Source organism: Anabas testudineus, chromosome 8 (assembly GCF_900324465.2).
Source record: "Anabas testudineus chromosome 8, fAnaTes1.2, whole genome shotgun sequence".
NCBI classification, from domain to species: Eukaryota; Metazoa; Chordata; class Actinopteri; order Anabantiformes; family Anabantidae; genus Anabas; species Anabas testudineus.
In genome coordinates, this window is record NC_046617.1 from 12129886 (window position 1) to 12150068 (window position 20183).

Below are 20183 nucleotides of genomic sequence, written 5' to 3' on the forward strand. Positions count from 1 at the left end.
TGGAAAGTGTGAAATAAGTAATTCTCAAATATCTAACAGGGGAATTGTAACATTTGGGCTTGCAGTTATAAAGCGTCAGTGAGCTTCACTAAAGGGATGATTTGCTTCTATGCTCTGTTTTTTGTAATTAGTGTATATATATTTTTAGCCCTAATTATGTTAAAGCTAATTTATTTTGACACTAAGACTATAAACCAAACCAAATATTGGCTGTACATAGACGTGGTGGGTAATATCAGATCACACAAATAATCACAGTGGCCCAAACAGGGTGTTTCTTTTTATTTTTCCATATTTCTGTTGGAATAAAACCTCCCTCATATGATGTCCATTAGCTTCCTCTTCAAGGTTCAACTCAGCCTTGAGCAGGGACTGTCTGCCAGTGGTACAGAGAGATTGATATCAGAAAGTTGTGGTGGATTCCACTGCATTGGTTCCTGTGTTGATGGGGGTGGCTGTGTGTCAAGGTCAATGTGAAAGGCTTCTTTGTTCCAGCGCAGCAGCCTGGTATGAGAGAGAGGTCTGAAGACAGACCTGAATACGGCGCTCTGACTGGGCACGCTGCAGAAAGCAGCACTCTCAAACCACACTCCAAATTTTGATTGGCACATCAATTCTGCTCGAGCTCGCAGTTTAAATGAAGGCTTTTCATTTTCATCACCTCAAGTAAAACACAAGGAACCCATCGTGTTATTGGAGCTCTTTCTGTGGTACCAGACACCAGACAATGCAGCCTGCGAGCCTGGCCCGTTAAGATGACATCCAATTTATAGGCCAGGCTCTTTTAGTCTGCCTTGTCACTTAAACGGAAATGCACGTAGAATGTCTTTCAGTAAGTTATATACGTAGACAAATGTTTTTCCAGACAGTGCAACGCATTGAATTGAATGTCTGAATTCCAGCTGAAAGGCAGCGGTCCTGAAATTGCTCACTGGGAAATGCAAACAGAGTTTCTATGGTAACGATAACATACTGTGAACCTTCTCATTCTGGCTTTAAGACTAGGAGCTTTGGAGGAGGAGGAGGAGGGAGAGGAAGAGGGTCAATGGGCATTAATTGGCTGTTGAATTTTTCACTTTTCCAGCTGTCCTGGTTGTCAGACCTCCCTCTCTCCTTCTACTCTGGACAATACCTGCTGCTACTACACAGACATATTCAGGTTATTTCAGTATTTAGATTTATTCAATGAATCAAGTCACATCTCAAGCAAAAATGCCAAAAACAGTTCCAGCTTCTGACATGGATATTCATCCATCCATCTGTTAGTCTTGTACAATACTGCAGCGATGTGCAATTGTATGTGCCAAATAGCTTTGGCACATACAATTAAACATCTGAGGCTGTTAAGATAAAAATTATTTTCTTTATAGACATGCCCTTGTGCTCTAGAAAACTAGATTGTGCCTATTCATTATTGGCTTCATGTATTCATCAAGTCATAGCACTAATTTATCAGTGAAGAGTTTAAGATAAAACATTATCAGCGCTCTATGAACTATGCAAAAAACGCTCGAGCAGTTAGAAATCTTGTTGCTGGTGCTAAACTTATGATGATTAGCCCCGCCCCCCCCAAAAAAGACGTTTCTTTTGATAAATAAAAAGATCAAGCTCTCTGTCACAATTAATTTTGTGTGCTGACACTTGTTACTGAAAAAAGCAGTTTATTTCTGGGCTTTTACAAAATATGAGAAATAAAAAACATCTTCAGCAGATTCAGTTCAGTTCTCCAGTAGGACTTAGTCTTAGCGTCTTTGATTATAGCTAATTCAGTTAAGATAAAAATGTAATATGCACACGTGGTCAATTGCACGTTTATGGGTAAGGTCTTTTTTTTTTTGTAAATGTTTCGTTGTAGAAGAATCAATCAGCCTAAATCAGACATGAATGTGTGGAGTCTGTATGATGTAAGAAGTCGCTGCATGGTCATCCCGTGGGAGGAATTAAAAAAGAGAAAAAGGCTACTGTTGAAAACTGCAGCCACTGCAAAGTGCACAGTCACTTGGCAGAAAGACGGGCAGTCGAGTTAAAGAGCAGAAGGACCCCAGCAGAGAGAAGAGGCCTGCGAGCTCAGTGTAGCGGCTAATATTTTATGCCTCTTTGGGAAGTGCTGGAATGTGGGGAATGTGTTGACTTCACACACGCGTGCCCAGCCTCCCCCAGCGCTGCTGCCTTGATTAGCCGGAATCAATGGAGTCTCTGTGGTTTTGTCGGTGTGTGTATGTGTGTGTTGGTGTGCACGCCTGCACTGTGCGCGCGGCCCTAACCCCAGCACACACAAACACAACGCCCTAGCAGTGGCCACAACTCACACTCTGCAGCTGCAGTCCCAACACCTCCAATCCGACACAATGCTGCACAGAGACTTTACACGTTTTAATCTTAAAATCAGCAGCAATTCACCAGAGTAGATTGCACATTTCTAACTGGTGTGTGTTTGTGAAATCAGTATGAGGGCAAGAACCCTAAAATGTAGTTTTATCTAAATTTGAATGAAATGCCTTGCACCCACCTCCTTCCCCCTGCTTCTCTCAGTGAGGTGGTATGGCGGGATTTGCGGACAAAGTGTTGGGTGTCTTATAGCAAAAAAGTGATGGTGGGTTCACAGCATGAGCCTGCATGTCTCAATATCAGGTATCAGAGGGGATCAGGAATTATATGGTCACATTTACATTTAGTCATTTGGCAGACGCTTTTATCCAAAGCAACTTACAAGTGAGATACAAGGTACAAAGCGGGGCCAGTGTATGGAGGTCTTGTCTAAGGTCCTCTGCAGGAGGTAGGCCTGGTTTCCTTCATGGAGGGCGGCAATCTTACCACTACACTATCCAGCCGTTCCAACTAAGTAAATAGTTAGTGTGTGTGAAAGAGACCAGGCACAGTCTTAATCAGACAGGTCGGAGATCACACGTCTCTGATTATGGGATCACATTTAGTGAAAAACATACAGTACCAACAGCTAAAGACTTCTGATGACCACAGCTGATGTCTGTGTGCTTCAGTCTGCTCCTGCAAGAGTGTCTCCTTCCCTTTGTCCTGCATCATGCTCTTTCCTCAAAGAGTAAATGTGTGTAGCTGCCTGTCAGCTCACATGGCCCCCAGAGACCATGTCGGGGGGCCCCTGTTCATTCAGCAAACACGCCGACGTCTTCCAAAGTCGGGGGTGATCTTTCTGCACGGAGTTACTGGGAGCCCCAGTGCTCAGCAGCTCAATAACTGAGCAGAATTTGGCTCAGAGGACATCAAGCAAACACACTGCAAATGGCACTTTTATTTGCTTGTCTTCGTGTCCCCTCCCCCCAACAGCCTTCATTTACTGGGATCTGCAGTGCCATTTCCAGGAGCCCCATGGCAACAGCCAACCTTGTCAATGGGGGGGACAACTTTCTCATGATGTCACCATGCTATGGGAATCGGTGGTCTGTGGAATGAACCTCTCATTGAGCCGTCAGCATCTCGGTGGACATAATATTTCCTTACACACAGATGTCACAGATGTTGACACGATGACACAAACTTTAAATTTTGGCGTAAAGCTTGACCCTGAACTACTGTTGCATCCTCATTGTTTTGTTTCATCAGTTTTAACTTGATAACGTGGCAATCCTGTTTTCTTTTATTATCATATGAAATGATACGATGCATTATGGGTGGACCGTTAAAGAAATCACAATAACAAAAGCTCCTCCTCTCACTGCGGCTTTCTTAACTTCATCTTGGCTTTGAATGAGCGTGTTGTTGCATGCTCTATACAACCTGTCATTCATCAACACTTGCTTCTTGCCTGATCGGGATCCGCCTGTGCTACTTTGCTGTCAGGCCTCTCAAACTCACTGCCAAGACAGCAAATCTGCTGCTTACACAGTCCAATAAGCACCGGTGGCTTTGCCTTGTTGATGGACTCCTCCTTGGTAACCAGACCAAGCCCCTGTGACCTCTGACCTCTGACCAGGGTTGTGACCTTTGGAAGACAGGAGGTAAAATGGTTCATGTCTAAATTCAGCCATTAGAATCTGGAGGAGACAGGGGCGGTGCCCTCTTGCCTCTAAAGGAAACTCACATCTTTGGGCATTGTGAGCAGACAAAGATCATCAGCCGATGGCGGGACGGGAAGTGTAGAGCGTGATGGATTGCGTAATTGAACGTATGGCATTTGATGGATGTCTAAATGAGGAGCATAATAGGTAGTGTGATGGACAGGTAGGAAGCAAACACTTAGATTTTCACACAGGAGCGGATGTGAGCTGTTGGCTTTTGGGTCACAGAACGTCCCAAAATGATTGATTGCTTCTTGAAAGAGCTCAACTCAGATAGAGATGCAATTTGCTCGAGTCAGCAACCATCAGGATCCAAATAAAATATTTTCAAATGGCAAATGTTACTTTGTAAGCTTTAATGAGATGAACTCTGCAGGCAGACATCACTGTGTATGCTTACATGTGTGACCTTTGCCATAAAGTGAATAGCTGTGAAGTAATTGGGTATGATTCTTTAACATATACCACACCATCTCATGTGAAGCATGGATAAAAAGCATTGCGCTTTCTCTCTGTCACTCTTCTAAGTAAGATTTTCCTTAGATCTGGACAGGAGCAGGGGGATTTCATTAAAATCATTACTGGTTGTAAACCTATGGTGCTGAGTTCTGAGCTGTGACAGGAGTTATCAAGTGCTGCCAACAGCTGAACGGTCAGCTGGAAAAATATGGCTGAGTCGAGGGAAAGTGGAGCAGCAGGGGGGGTCACACACTCGTGCATGTAGCTGTTTCTCATAGTAGCACAGCACAGGTGACAGCCGGTGACCCTTAATCAGAGTTCAGGACCCTGCTAAGTTTTTACGTGCCTGCTTGATTAGTGCACAGCGGCAGTGCCAAGAAATTAAAATCAAACTACAGCTTTGCTTTTTAAGCCTGTGAGAATAAATAACAGACAAGAACACAGCTAAAGCAGAATAAAACCATGCCATTTTTTATTACATGACACCACAAACATGAGAAATACAGAAAATATAAACCTAAACCTTTATTTCATCCCCTTTGACTCACAGCCAGCATCAATTCCTTGCTCCACTTGCAGCGTTTCCAATCGGAGTTTCAAGCAGCTTCTTGAGAAAGCTGTTGTGGAGCCGCTGGTGCTCATGTTGCACCACAGTCACGTGAAGTTTACCCAGGAGCAGACTGACGAGACAAGTGCTCGATGGCATGACATAATGTGTGGAGTTTGGTAGGATTATCACCGTTCTGCTGTGGAATGCATGGAGCGTCTCTGGGGGATAAACCATAGGAACCTCACGTTGTGCCGACAGGGAACTTTTCCTTCGTTCAGTTATTTAAAAAATGTAAATCTGCTGATATAAAGACTCTTTTTTTCCTTCACCTCCTGCTGCTCAGATTAACATAGACCTTTAGTAAGTAAAACTAAAAGTAAATGTAAATATGCTCTCTTAAATTTTTACTAAAACCTCCTTTTATCACTTTGAATTAATCAGTTTTACAAGTAAGTGAGAAAGTGACTTTCTCCAACAGGGCACGGTTGGAAAGTGGTTCAGTTAGGAACACATTTCTGACAGATGCTGCCCCCAACAGGAAGAAAGCCTTTTGTACCTGCTCCACGCATCATGTCCTTGCCACACATGGTGAATCCTAACAAAGAGCATGTTGAGGCGAGAGCACCTTTGTCTACCTGTCACTGTCATGTCTGCACTAATGAACCACTTATGTACAGTATTAGCCCACAAACCCGAGCTGTAACAGCACAGCGAGCGCACAGAAAAGTCTTTCCGCTATCCCACGGGGACTGCTCACATTTCCAGCCGTTGTGAAATGTAGATTTATGCCGTAGTCATAACAAAGCCTGAACAAGACTGACACTGCATGATAAAGGATGCATAAAAGGACTGAGTCCATATGAGACATGCTACAGGATCTACACACTGATGGATGAAGTGATTTTGTCTGATGCATCAATTAAATTGTGTGTGAGGCCATGACGACATACACGACACGAGTAAATACAAAATAAAGAGCACTACTGCTCTACCAATGCAGAAAACTGACAACTACAGTCTCTGCCCCAAAGACAACACTGACCCCACGAGGGAGGGGAAACCATCCTCTGTTTTCTGCTGAGTGATCTGGCCGAGCCTGTACTTATAAACTCATCAGTGTATCCACAAGGGTTCGATTTTCAGTGAGTGTTGGAGGGTTTTTCATTCCAAATTTAGAAAGAAAACACAGTCCAACAGATCATGTTCAGTTCACGACACTTGGAAAGAAATCCAGTAATAAAATAACAAGTTGCATGTGAGGGATCTGTGAGGTTGTTTAGAATGGGCCTGTGAACAGTGATGACCTTTAAGTCACTTAACGGATCATAAAAGTAGTAGTGCCACATTTTAAGGATTTACTGTTGCGAATCGTTTCATTTCTTTTCCTCGTTTAATACAGTTCTTACAGTGGTAAATCATTTTATAATGTCTTTAATGTGCCAAACTACACTTGTATACATGTAGTGTACTGACAGTCCTCAGTAGAAGATATATGGTTACATAGAGTCCCGTAAAATTTGCCAGTGACCGTTTTCTCTTGTGGATTTGCTGTTCTGCGTTCAGTTGACCAGCAAAACTCATTTATCCCCATTGTTTGTGACAGTAATCTACTTTTTCTTCTTTTTATGATGCATATATTGTGATAAGGTGCTAAAATGTAAAATGAAATGTGCTAAAATACAAATTTCTGCATTGCCAAAGAGCATTTAAAGCGGTGGTCCCCGACCCTGCACCTCAAGGCTCACTGTCCTGCTTGTTTTTCCAGCTGTGCCACCCACTGCTCATTACCTGGATCAGGTGTTTTCAGGTGATCTGTGTTTTTAGGGTCAGGTGTGGAGGGAAAACCTTCGTTGTTGTATGTGTAGAATTATGAGCGTTTACTTCCCTCTAGTGGCCACATCAGGAACTGCGCCGGCAAACTCAAACTGGCTTCACTGATCTCTCTCAGAGCTCCAGGATGCTGGAAGCTGAAGAGACCTGGGGCCGTTGTTAGGGGGGACACATGTTAACATAACTGGCCTGGTTTTAGAAATTGTCACAAAACTGAGATCTTTGTTTTCTTGCCTCTTCACTTCCATGAACCCTTATCACAAACCTAGAAAAGGATCAGTCACAAGGAGCTCACTCGGATGGTTTAAGTATTAATGCAGCTGCATGTAAATAATTCTCTTTATAGAATAAGTGCTGCTATAGTTTGAGCATTTTGCTGATGGAAAGTTGGAACAGATACAAGTCATCATCACCAAACTGTGTTACTGTGTTGGGTGATGTAAACACATTTCTAATGAGAATGAACACAAATATTATCTCTGCATGATCTCGACTGTGTGTTCTCACTGTCATTTAGTGGTTTAGTGAACATTTCTCTGTCCTTCCACCATTTCATTCTCTTGCTTTGGTTGCTAGAGAACTTTGGCTCCCTGCTTGGAGGGATGATTATAGCAGTGCATGGTATCACACTGGTCTGACAATATAGAGGCCCCTTCAGAATGAAACGTACATGCTGTCTCACTGCTATGACCTCCAAAGATATTGTGTTATGAACTTTCATTAACTAACATCTATGTTGTTTCAACAGGCTTGGTCCACTCTGGGCTGTGTCTCTACACACATCCCAAAGTGCAGGAGCTGCAGGTAGGACTAGAAGCCAGTAGAGGGCGGCATAGCATCTCTAAATGGCTGAAGGCATAGCTCTACATTCACACTATAGTTTTATCTCAGTGTATAAACATCTGTTCACACTTCTCTTTTGTCACTGTAGAGTACAGTGTGTGTGCCCCTCAGAGAACATTACCAAAAAATACTGGTTTTGGATGTTTTTTAAGATTTTTTTTAGTTGAAAATCCCACACTATGTGTATTTGTAGACATCTAGCCCCTTAATGTTTCTGAAGAGGTACCTTCTGCTCTAATAACTGTGCCGCCCATATCTGACATGGATGTGTTGTGATGAAACAGATGTGACCTTTATCTAGAAAAATGAGCAGATGGACCTTTTAAAGCAGGATATGGAGAAGACGTTGGGCCTTTAATTAGCAGACTGGTTTACATTGAGATCACCTGATGGAGAGATTTTACTCCTTACTTCTGTTTACTACATTTTTAAGATTGCAACTGTTAGACAAAGGCTCCGTTTTTTACCTTAATAACTGTTATCAGAAGTTAATAGTTAATAGTTTCATAGCTATTGAGACTAAATAGGTCGGAAATCTCTAGGAAACGTCTGGGAAGTGGACTTTGTGCTAAGAACTGTTTGACTCAAATCCACAGCATTTATCATCTCAATCTTTATTTACTTAAACAACTTTGACAAACAATGGGATATCATAATACATGCCATACAGAATCTGAAATAAATAGGACGTTAATGCCAAATGTCAGCATGTACAAACGTGGTAGGCAAAATTACCATCCTTATAAGCTATATACACTGACTGTAGAACTCACCTTAGTAACCGGTTCAGAGTGCCCAAAATGACATCTTAATATTAAATAACAATTAATACTAAAGGCTTCAAATGATGCTTCAAGATATCAAGATGGTGACACAGATGTATGGCAGGGAGAAATATGGGGGCAAAATGAATTTAGAAAAAAATCTGGGATGTGAACCTATAAAAAAATCTAAGAGTCTGGTCAAATTAGGTTCACGCGATAACAGATAATCAGCAAATGTGCAGCATGACACAAAGGCCACAATGGAACACATACCAACCGCAGTTAACACACTGTCTCAAAAAAGGATCCTTGAGTCAATTTAGTTTTGCGTTGAGCGTCCTATTGTGCAAGTTGGAAGTTTTATAAAACCAAATTTACCCTACTTGTATAAGAGAGCAACAACCAGAATGAGGTAAATAAGCCTGTTTCAAGACTTAACAAAATCTATACATTAAACATAAAAAAAAAAAAAAAAAGGCAAAACTGTTCCCTCAAATGTCAAAGATGTCCACGGAGGAAAACATCTGACTGCAGCAACTCTGTGAGGTGCTGTTTGTTTAAGTGCAGGTTTTGACCCAGAGGACAAAACCAGCTGATATTTCAAACATTTAACAGAGAGACTTCTTCCAGATTGCAGCAAGTAGCCAGTAACAAGAGGAACGACTGCACTAAGGCTACATGGCTTTCAACAAACATTCACTTCAGTCATGAATATGGGGTCCAACTATACCTCTCCCACCCCACATTACATATGCACACATGCAAGAAAACTGCAAGTAGGAAATATTGCATTTTAAAGCATACTGTGAGATAAAAAATTAGTTATGAACATATCCCTTTTAAATATAATACATTCTAAATTGAAATTAGTTTAATGTGCAATTTTAAATAAAAATACAGGGGAAAAAAGAAGGATCAGAGGAAGCTGTGGTCTGCTGAGGACCTTTTGTCAGGGATAGTAGTTGTCAGATGAACAGTGAAACTGAGAATATAGTAACTGCGCCACTTCAGAGTCAGAGTTGACATCTAGAGAGCAATGCATTGCAGTGACATTCATACAACCACAGCACAGCTTTAGGCACATGCAAGTGTGTGGTAGGAACAGAAGCACCTACTCACAGATGCATTTACAGCTGCAAACTGGAGGCAAGTTAATTGTATAGTCAATCTTGTCTTCCACACGTGTTCAGAAATGCACAATCCCAAAACAAGAAAACACACACATCACTCTCTCTCACTCTCTCTCTCTCATTCGAACACACACACACACACACACACACACACACACACACACACACACACACACAATGTAACGGTTGTTCAAGTGTCCTCTCTGTTCCCATATTATATTGGGTGGATATGAGTTTCAGTAGGGGTTTGTTTGGCTTGGGGACACCTCACACACTCAGAGGCAGCATGCCTGGTGGAGACACAGCTCTAGATGATGTTATGGAGGTCAAGGAGCTGGGGTCGAGTCCATTAACAGTCCTGCATTTGCCAACGACATGTATAACGTTAGTAAACATACACACTAATGTGCATACTACTAGATAGATATTCAATCATTAGTTTCTTCACAGTTAGATTGTGGTATGACCTTTATTGCTAGCTTGTGACTCACGTTTTATCAAAGTAAGTGGTGTGTAGAGAGTGAGAGAACTTGGTGGCGTTGCTGTTGATCAGTGAGCCGTTGTCAGTAACGTAATTTTTTCTTGCTGCCTGGTCTTTGGCGAAGTTCCTGCAGGCAGCAAGTTTGGACTCCAAAGCCTAGAAACAAAGCAAGCAATTAGTTTCATGATGAACATTTTTCATTTTGTTATGAGGCTGACAAGACAAAATTCAAAATATTAAAGCAGTTTTTAAAACAATGTTGTACCCAGAAGGATAAAAAAATGCATATCCTTATTTGCTTAAAGGTCTCACAGTACCTACCCCAACTTTCCTCAGCAGATCACCGACAATGTTAAGAGCAGAGATTCTAGCAGAAGGAGTAAGGGATGAGCTGCCACAGCCAATGGCCAAAGCTAGAAAATACAAGCTGATATTAGTACTCATCGCAGATACTTTTCCATGTCCAGTTTGCAAATATGAAAGTGAGATTAATACTGACCTTTTGGGCTGATGAAGGAGTGCTCCATGCTCTTCCCTACAGGTGTGGCAGGAAGAGATAAAGAGGCTTGTACTGCAGAATCGATCTTGTCGATGTCTAAGGTGGGTGAGCTGGGTGCTGACATCCTATCGGTAGTCCGCTCTCGTACAGCCAGCTCTTGTCTCAGGTCTGCAGAAGACAGAGTCAAACTCATAACATACTCCTCCACTAAACCTTACACAAATAACATATTGCCTGCGGCGGGAGGAGAAGGCAGTTTTCTGTGACTTGTCTTTACCTCTTGCTTCATCTTTCAGTCGTTGGACAGATACTAGAAGAGACTCCTTTTCATCCAGCTCACTCTCCAGGAAGGCATTTCTCTCAATAGCCTGGTTTAAACGGCCCTCAAAGTCCTCAAGAGACACTATTGTGGCCCTGCACATAGAAAATGGGGGACAAGAGTTATTATCTTTGATTTCATCACTGTGGCTCTACCTGCGGGTTTTTAACCATCAAGCAAATAATATCAGCTAGATTAAAATCAAGCCAATCTATATGTTCATGTCAAAATGACAGAATGAAAGATATGTTTTGTTGTAATGTGACAATTTACTATGTATTGATCAAAATATACTATGTCAGACTGACCTTTTGGCTCTCTCCAGGTCATCATTGGCCTGCTCAAGCTCCCGGACGTATTTGTGGAGCTGCTCCTTGATGCTTCGTGTCTGGCTCAGGTCATCCTCTAACATGGAAATCTGTTTATAACTCTGGGCATACTGATGCTCCAGCTTATCCTGATAGACACAGAGACAGAGAGAGAGAGAGAGAGAGAGAAGAAGATGCTTATGAGTGAGTGCTTGTTAAAAAACAGTGACATCAAAGAGACCTGTTGTTCCAGGGAATATCCATTTTTAGTTTCTTTTTGCTAAGGCATGTGATGTGAAAGCACCTTTCTTTCTATTTTATGTACAATACAAAAGTCATTACGGGAAAACGTGTGAATCATAAGACGACCAGTTCACATTCACAGGGCCTCTTTGTTCCCTGGGGAGGCCCTGAGGCTCATTTGCCCTGTGGTACATGATAATACACTCATCAGCGGGGCTGCATGCCTGTAATGTGGCCCCTAAGGCACAAAGACAGGAAAGCATGATCCATAGTCTCTTTGGTTTATATCTATACACTTTTCTTTTTTAGCATTATCTGCTGCAATCCTGCTCACATGTTGGGCCATGTGAAAAGTCACCTTACTGCACTAGTAATGCAACATACTGTATTTACATTAGGGTAATTTGCTCAGCAATGTTAATGATCACCAAGGGAGCACACTGAACACTCTGACTAGTGTTAATGCCCAAGAACCAGACTTGTCCTTGTACTTTTCTATTTTGTTTCTCTTTATCCTGACATCCAATTAAGGAGTGCCGGAGGATTACGCAAGAGCATACCTTATTAACACCTAGCCTGGTGTTCAAATCAGATATTGGACCTTGTCTTCAGGATTCAACAGAGATTAGATAACCTCTTAAGCAACCACAGATTATTAGTGCACTAACCCATAGACCATAAAAGCAAACAGATTTTTAAACTGAACAACACAGTCACAATTACCTTGAGGTTGGCCACCTCATTCTTCAGTCTCTCGTTTTCAGTTTGTAGATCTCGAAGGCGGTGTTCAGTCTGTCCGAGCTGAGCCTCCAACTCGGCCTCCAGCTCTCGGCTCCCCTCCTGAAACTCCTGCAACTCCTCCTGTGCATCTTGGCAACTGGATGGCAAACACACAGTATGGGGAAGTACAGTTAGCATCAATAAACCAGCTACCCTGTTCATCCTCCACCATTCAACTGTGCCAGCTGACTGGCTGAATGATCGCAGGCGTGAGCTCTAGAAAACTAACTGGCTTTTGTCCTGTAACATGAGTCAGGTTCAGGCACGTTCTAGTATCTCCACTGACCAGAAATAAACTTGCATAAAAAGCCAGTCAGAAATTTGCAGATCTTTAAACTTCAATCCTGTCTGTGTCAAACTGGCAATAGAGCCCAGCTCAGCATTGTGGAGTTAAGAGTTCTAAATATACAGCTCTAAAGAGACAGCTGAACTGTGACAGTAGGTGGTTTAGAAGTAGCTCCGAAAACAGGCCTGCTGTCATGTGTCTTCAGCTGTGGAAGGGGTTAAAGATCAGGGGTGAAAACAAAATGAGGGGGCAAAAAAACAGGATGAGCACATGAGCTAAAAAGCAGGATGTGTGTACATGCTGGTCATTGCTGACCTTACGTAAGGAACCATAGGAAAAAACACGATAGTTTATCACCTAGTTTGGGATGAGTAGTTGTACACGTTTATCTACTCACATAAATAAACATATATCAGTGAAAGTAGGACAGGCATGAGCACTTATAGCAATTATTTAAGCAATGTCACCCAAGTGTGTTTTCCTGTTGCGGGTGACACTGTGGTTAACACTGTTATACAATCAGCTGACTTGTGCTGGAATAATGGCCTCTCAGTGGCTCTACACAGTACTGGAATCCACGAGGCAGTTGTTGTGCCAAGGTTGTTCCACACAGACAAGTGCGACAGAGGCTGCTTTATCAGTGTGCTGTGCCCTTTAACTTCCCTGTTTGAGGGACGTGTCATCTCTCACACATTTTAGGGTTTAAATGGTATGTGTGACACGGAACAGCACTAAATAACTTCATGTGTGAAAACCGTCACAGTGTGTGAAAGCAAGAGGTCCAATTTAAAAAAACACGTAGACAGAATGTCAATAGTTAAGTAATTTAACACAATTACAGTGAATAGTTCACTGTAAAAGTGATTCTGGGAAAATGTAGGTACCAAAACATGTGCCCTTTCTATCGTCTTAAGTCTAGTTATTTTTTCCATGAGTTGTGGTTCTTCTTTTTCAGTACACAGCAAGAATTTCTTAGAAAAGCACCAGGATTTTAACCCTGTCTGTGCAGCGTTACAAGGGGCCCCATTTCCTCAAATAGAAACTAAAGACCGACTAGGTTCAAAGATCTATGTAACACTCACAGGAACCACTGCAGCCTATCCCAACACAGTTGGTGGTCACTGTTTAAGAAGTTAAAGATTTAGTCATTTCCTCCTGAGTCACAGATGTTTGTGGCAAAGATTTCACAAAGCTTGTCTGCTCATTGGCCTTATATGGTTTAACACAGTGTTTTTTGTGCTGAAACTTTAAAGAGAAAAAAAGAAAATCCTGAAAACCTTTGGCTAGAAAATAATGACAATACTACAGTGTGGTGACGTACTTTATAATTCCAGACAAAACCACATACTATTCAGCAAAATGCTGAATAGTATGTGCAGCTGTCTATTATGCAACAGTGAGCATCTACAACTTTTTTTCTTCACAGTGTTACACAATCCAGCTTTTAAGAATAAACTTAGTAGACAAACAATGATTAAAAAACATATCTTACCTTTTCTTGTATTTAAGGGCTTGTGACTTCCAGTAGTCAACTTCCTCATCTTTTGACGAAAATTTAGGAATCATCTCTGTGTCCATGTCAGGGCACCCTGAGAATTAAAGAGAGGTATTTATTATTAGCCTCATAGCCATTTCCATTAACTTAAAGTACATATGAAAGTGATCCGAGGGTATTGCTCATAAGGTTTAAAGTAAAGTAAAATATTTTTTGTATGCATGTATAGTCAGGTACTGTGCATTCCCCTCTTATCTCAGAGTTAAACAATAAGAAAAATCAAGATCTCAACATTTCTCTCATTCCACAAAGCCAAAGCAGACTGGCTACGTCATCCTGTAACTGAGGTCATGTCATCTCTATTACTCATGAATCAGTGACTCCAGCTTCTGTACATGACAAAATAAATTACCTTCCCTTTCACAAAAAGAGTTTTGATATTAAACCAAGTAAATTTCCAACTTAGAAAGCTGTTCTAGGACTCAGACACTGCACAGAGAGCCTCATTAAATCATTTAATTTGAACCTCTTTACAGCTTAACTCATCTGACGTTAACATAACTAGCCCATTAGCAGCAATCTATGTTGCCAATGCAAAATGGATCAAAGCTGTATGTTGTAGCCTAGTTCTGATGTTCGACAAAGTCTTTCTTCTTCTGTCCTTTTGATGGAGTTAACACTTTACTAGACAGTTGTTCCTCTTTTCTGGTGAGCTAATAAACTGTGCCCGATTCTGATCTATGTGGACCTACAAGGCAGGTTTTGAGAAATGACTCAACATCTGGAAAGAGCTGCTGTGGGTGTTCTGTGTGTGTATGTTTAGGGGGGAATACAGCTGCTGCTTCCAGCACTACTAATGCTGTAACTCCAGGAAAGATTTGCCACAGATAAGTCCAGCAGCCAAACAGGCTACACTAAACAGTTTTGGGTTGTCATTTATAAGTCTTTAGGAAGTTTGTATGGTGATTGTTAAAACAGTACAAAAAGCAGTTATATAAATAGGAAAATCTAGTTTCATATGTCGCTGTAGACATTGTTATTACATTTTGTAATACCATTACAAAATAATTTTCCTCTGGGATTAATAAAGTTGTTTGAATCTTGTGTCTTATTTCTTGAATGAATTTTGACCACACCAGCGGAGATGATGGTCTAGACTCAGAGGGATGGAGACTTCGAAGAAAGTCTCTTCCCTTTAAACATTCCTCAGAGCTGGCGTCATCAACAAATTTACTTGCTACAGCCCCCTCACGTGTCAGTACTCAGGAAGTCACAAAGAAACTGGAGGCAAAAATCAGGGTGGAGGGAGGTACATGGCCCCTATGCTACTACTCACATAAGATGTTTGTTGTCCAATATTGTTATATTGTTTAGTTTATACACTGAAACCATCATTGTCAGGAAGTCTACACAGCAGATATCTCTATGAGGTTGATGATTTCACTGGTGATTAAGATCAAATGCCTCAAAAGTCCTTGAAAAGGGCAGGATGACTATAAAAAAATGACAGTATACTTAAATACAATGGAGCCATCTATCCCCATATTAAGGACAAAAGAGGACAGACTGGCACTGTATTGGTAACATAATATATCCCTTAAAATGAGATGAAAAAGTTAAGCTATATCACGTAACAAACTGAGACTGTGCCAGAACACGCGACAGATCCTGTTATCTCTTATTTCAGCATCCATCGGAGCGGTGTCAACTTGACTCCTGGATGTATTTCTCTGTTGTAACTATACCAGGACAGGCTGGGCCTGACAGTGTCACCCCACTGACTGTGGAAGTATATGGAAAATACAGAGGAAGCTAGAAGTGAAAATAAAGTTTCCGTCATCACATTCTTGTCTTTACATCCTCTTTTCACTGCAGATGTCTTGCTTACTAAGTTAAGTGATGATAATGATGTAGTCATTTCTAAATCTGGGGCCTGAGAAAGAAGAGAGGAGGTTTACACAAACACATCTCTGTCTTGGGTCTTAGTTTGTTTTCTGCAATATAAATAATAATCCGATCTACAGTTTTACAGGGTGTGGTGACACGGGTCCTTATTTCAAACCCTTGTGTTATGGATTTACAGAAAGAGCTAACAAAATGGTATGGACACAAAGCCAAACGACAGCTGACATATATCATAAATAACTGCTTGATCATTTCCAGCCAATACACGCCTTAACAAATAATATAAACTGAAACAATCAGTCCAAATAACGAAGAGTGTCCCTTTTTAGACCAGATTCAGCTGGTTGTCGTTTAGGGAGCTAATGTAAACGCTGGGTGTTTGCATCAGATAACGTTAACCCACTACGTGATTTGACAAGACTGAGCCACAGCTTAATATCAACCTCCACGCTTTCTCATATCCTAAGAAAACCAAAGGCACCGAATACTAGTTGTGAAAATGAATGGCACGACAAGAAATAAAATAAAATCACAGCTGAAATCTCAACGTTCAAACCGAGCTGTCATCACGACAATAACCGCACAGGAGCCGCGGGGGTGAGCGCGGCAAGTTAGCTTGTTTAACAGCTTTACACATATCCCATTTATATATTTTAACAGTTCAACGAGTTACCTGCTCATGTCAAATCGGTATCCAGTTGTCTTGTAGTTAGAAGGTCGTCTTTCAGCCGGTGTTACATCCAACACACACACACACACACACACCTCCCCTCGCCGCCGTCGGACGACTCTGTAGCAACTGAGCCGTGTTTAGGAAATTGCCAACGCGTCTCCCGGAAGCGACGTAAGTCCTGAGCTGTACGTGCGCGCTGACGTCAATTTCACGTTTACGTAAGCGCTGGGCAGGGCCGCCGTAGAAGTGGATCCACTGGAAAGGGTGCAGTGCAGAGCTGGAAAGACATTCAATCATAAACTGTGTGCATTCTCAAGAGAACTGGGAATTGAGTGTTGTCTTCTGTGGATGACTTGTTTCTCATCTATTTTTTCTATCTATATAAAAATCTTAATGCAGCCCTGCTACACTTTTGCAAGGCACCCTGTGATCACCCCTTATGGTCTGATCCTATAATTACCCCTGATTATAGGGATGATATTTGACTATCATCATCATATTTGGACCCCAAGTGTCACTGAGCAACACACGAAACTGCAAGTTCCTGTACATAAGCAGGCAAGCGGCTCTGGTTTCATCATGTTAAGAGGGAAATTAGACCATTGTGAAGCCATTTATCCTCTAAGTCGAAGTCGAAAGTGAAATGCAAGTAGACCTACCTTGTACCTTGTTGCTCTCAGCTAGGTTTTCCTTGGTTATTGGTTGTATTTACCATTTGCTGTGGTGATAGACACTACTGGGCAGTTACAGTTAATGCAATGGGGTATAGTTGCATTATTATTATGCAAGATATATTATTTGTTCGTAATTAATTTAGCAGTGATTTATTAAGTGTGTACTATTCTGACGGTCTGGATGACTGAAAAGAGTCCATCCTATTAGTAAGAAAGAGATATGAAGGTTTTTACTTTTATTCATTTATTGAAATGAATATAATAACAATAAAAAGATGCTAAGCTACGTTTTTAAATTCAAATCAACATTGTCATTTTTAATTATATTTTTTGTGGTTGTTCCATAGTTTAGTGCTGAATCTAAATTCAGATAAGATCCCAATTTCCAATACAAAGCAGTATCATAAAAAAAAAAAAAGTTTTTGAAAAATAATCTCTGTATTACGTTTTTTCATCCAATACACTTATTTTATCTCAAATTTGTTGAATTGTTTCCCCGGGTAATTATTATGATTATTAAAATAGTTTGGAAATCAAGTAGGACCACACCTTTTTTGAAAGGATTTGTTTTACTTGGGGACCACAAGGGGGCGTATGACTGTCATATGACAGTAAGCCACTGCACATCGATGAGAAACAAGAACAAATACCAAAGCCTATCATTCCTTAACATTTTTATAAGTGCATCTTGGCTAATTATATATGCTCCCCAATGTCATATTTCTTATGACATTGGGGAGTTTGTTTTTTTTTTACTGGTCAAATTAGATGCAACAGTTCATGTTAAATTCATAACATTTCATTATAGCCTGAGCTCCAACTTTGACAAACATCGCCGTTCTTGAGAGGATGCCAGGGATGCCCCACATGAAGAAGATGAAACTTGAACCAGCTTGGACTCCTCCAATAATGCGCCCCGCCAAGTTAGTGCGTCCACAGGTGGCTGACCCTGTTCTACAAGGTGCCGCTCTCGCCTCCACCCACAGCCACACGTACAGAAAGTCATGAGTTGAGGCAACAGAACTTGGAGATGACTTTACACTTCATTTACCAAGAAGTCTACTTCACTAAAACATTTCTGTAACAGCCCAACTGTGGCTGTTTTTCTTTCTATGGCATTTTACAAGGAAGACAACCAGGAGGACGCACGGGAGTGTCCGGTGTGTTATGAGTGTCTGTCGGGCACTGAAAGGACTCTGAGCTGCGGGCATGTTTTCTGCCACGACTGCCTGGTAAAAACTCTGGTCACCATCCACAGCGGTGGAAACATCAGAGACACAATCGTCTGCCCCATCTGCCGACATCTTACGTTCATCAAGAAGCAGAAGGAAGCGCTGGTGTCCGTGGCGGCGAACAAACAACCCAGTGAAGCGCAGATCCTGGAGGTGCCTCTTCCTCTGCCGCCGGACCAGAGACCCTCCAGGAACAGTTTACCAACGGGGCTTAATTGGATTGCTCATTACTTCAGGCGGATTTCCGAACGAGTCCGTCGACAGAGGTTGATCAGCCCCAGTCATAATGTCTCTCAAATCTTTATCATAAGCGCTCAGGGGCGACCCATGGCTGAGGAAGATGCGCTTGGTGTTGGGATGACTGTCGTCCAAGCGCATCGCAGGAGAAGGCGCAGGATCTGCACGACTGCACGGTGCCTCGTTGTTTTGCTGTCAGCGTTTACACTCGTGGCACTGGTGGCAGCAACTTTACCCTGGATTTTGTTGGCATAGCGCAGTGATCTGACTGTATGGATTTTGAAGTGCCATTGGGGAATGGTGAACTCTGATCGTCCACGATATTTCCACGGAATAAAGCTGATGCATCAGCTCTGCTGTGCAAGCGTGTGTGAAACTGTTTGTATTACTGATCAAAACAATCAGAACTTTTTAATGCACAAATTATTTAATCTATTAGGATGCAGGTTAGTATGAGACATGACCTGTGTCTGTTGCTGGTATTCTCATTTGATTGCATGTCCTGTTTCCAAACAGTAGTAAGTTTGTGGGACAACATCTATCCCACATTCAAGATTGTTTTGTTTCATCATGTCTAATCAAAACAAACAAACAAACAAACAAAAAACACGTGATAAAATATCCCATGGAGTGATGTCAGATTGTCCTGTGATGCGGCAACATGCTAAACAAGCATATATCCGGTTATTTTAAACTCTTCACTAACACTAGTAACACATTTACAGTGTGATACTGTCTCTGAAGATGATGTAAACAGAGACACCTTTAACACTTTCTGTAAGAAATAATTAATGCGCCCATGGCAGTCTGAAGGAGGTCGACGAGCAAGTGGGGATGGACTGAGCCTGGTTGATGTTGTAAGGAGATACATTGCTGGACTGTAGCATTAGATTACCACTGTCTGTTTAAGAATAGATAGAGATTGAGACAGAGCAGAGTCCCATGGATTCAGTTAGGCTGAAATGAGAAACAACAGAGGTTATGGAAAAACTAGAAATAAAGCAATACACCTGGTTTCTGTGCATTGGTTACACTCTTACGACTTAAAACACATTTACCAGTCTGGGGTGGGGATTCCGAACAAGCAAATGATCAACATCACCACCATTCTGACAAATGAGGACACTCCTAGTTTCCCCATGTGGCAAGTTGTCAGTCATCCTGCTGGGCCAGTCCTACAGGTTACCCGCTTGAAAAGGTTTCTGCATTTCAGCCTTGGTGTTGGAAAAAGATAATGATAATAACTTGTTTGATGACTCAGACTTTATAGATCGTAGTCCTGTTTGTGGCATGGGTCGATATCATGTCAGGTTGTCAGTTGGAAGGTTGTAAAAGCCACACTAGCAATGTATTTGTTATAGATAATGACAGGATGATCAAGAGTGGGGAAATGGCTCAATGAAACAGCTGTGAGGCCTCTGCAGCAGTATGCTCAGAATAT

The 20183-nt window shown here is 41.6% G+C and overlaps 2 protein-coding genes across 2 annotated transcripts; one reads left to right on the top strand and one right to left on the bottom strand.

Annotated features, from left to right (window-relative positions):
- Positions 1-8313: 8313 nt before the first annotated feature.
- On the bottom strand, positions 8314-16741 carry ndel1b (nudE neurodevelopment protein 1-like 1b). Its single transcript, XM_026362175.1, has 9 exons — positions 16600-16741; positions 14019-14115; positions 12184-12337; positions 11218-11366; positions 10868-11004; positions 10591-10758; positions 10413-10504; positions 10102-10247; positions 8314-9968 (listed from the first exon to the last, which is right to left on the bottom strand). Exons 2-9 carry the CDS (start codon positions 14102-14104, stop codon positions 9878-9880), a joined length of 1023 nt encoding a protein of 340 aa, XP_026217960.1. The 5' UTR covers positions 14105-14115; positions 16600-16741; the 3' UTR covers positions 8314-9877.
- Positions 16742-17646: 905 nt separating this feature from the next.
- On the top strand, positions 17647-19351 carry LOC113165974 (RING finger protein 222). Its single transcript, XM_026365867.1, has one exon. The coding sequence runs from the start codon at positions 18386-18388 to the stop codon at positions 18995-18997; it is 612 nt and encodes a 203-aa protein (XP_026221652.1). The 5' UTR covers positions 17647-18385; the 3' UTR covers positions 18998-19351.
- Positions 19352-20183: the final 832 nt, after the last annotated feature.

Coding starts and splice junctions, on each gene's coding strand:
- ndel1b (XM_026362175.1), bottom strand. CDS start 14,104: ATGGACACAGAGATGATTCCTAAATTTTCGTCAAAAGATGAGGAAGTT. Junction 10,759..10,867: donor ACTGAAAGATGAAGCAAGAG/GTAAAGACAAGT, acceptor TGTCTTCTGCAG/ACCTGAGACAAGAGCTGGCT. Junction 10,248..10,412: donor ATCTGCTGAGGAAAGTTGGG/GTAGGTACTGTG, acceptor CTTTGTTTCTAG/GCTTTGGAGTCCAAACTTGC.
- LOC113165974 (XM_026365867.1), top strand. CDS start 18,386: ATGGCATTTTACAAGGAAGACAACCAGGAGGACGCACGGGAGTGTCCG.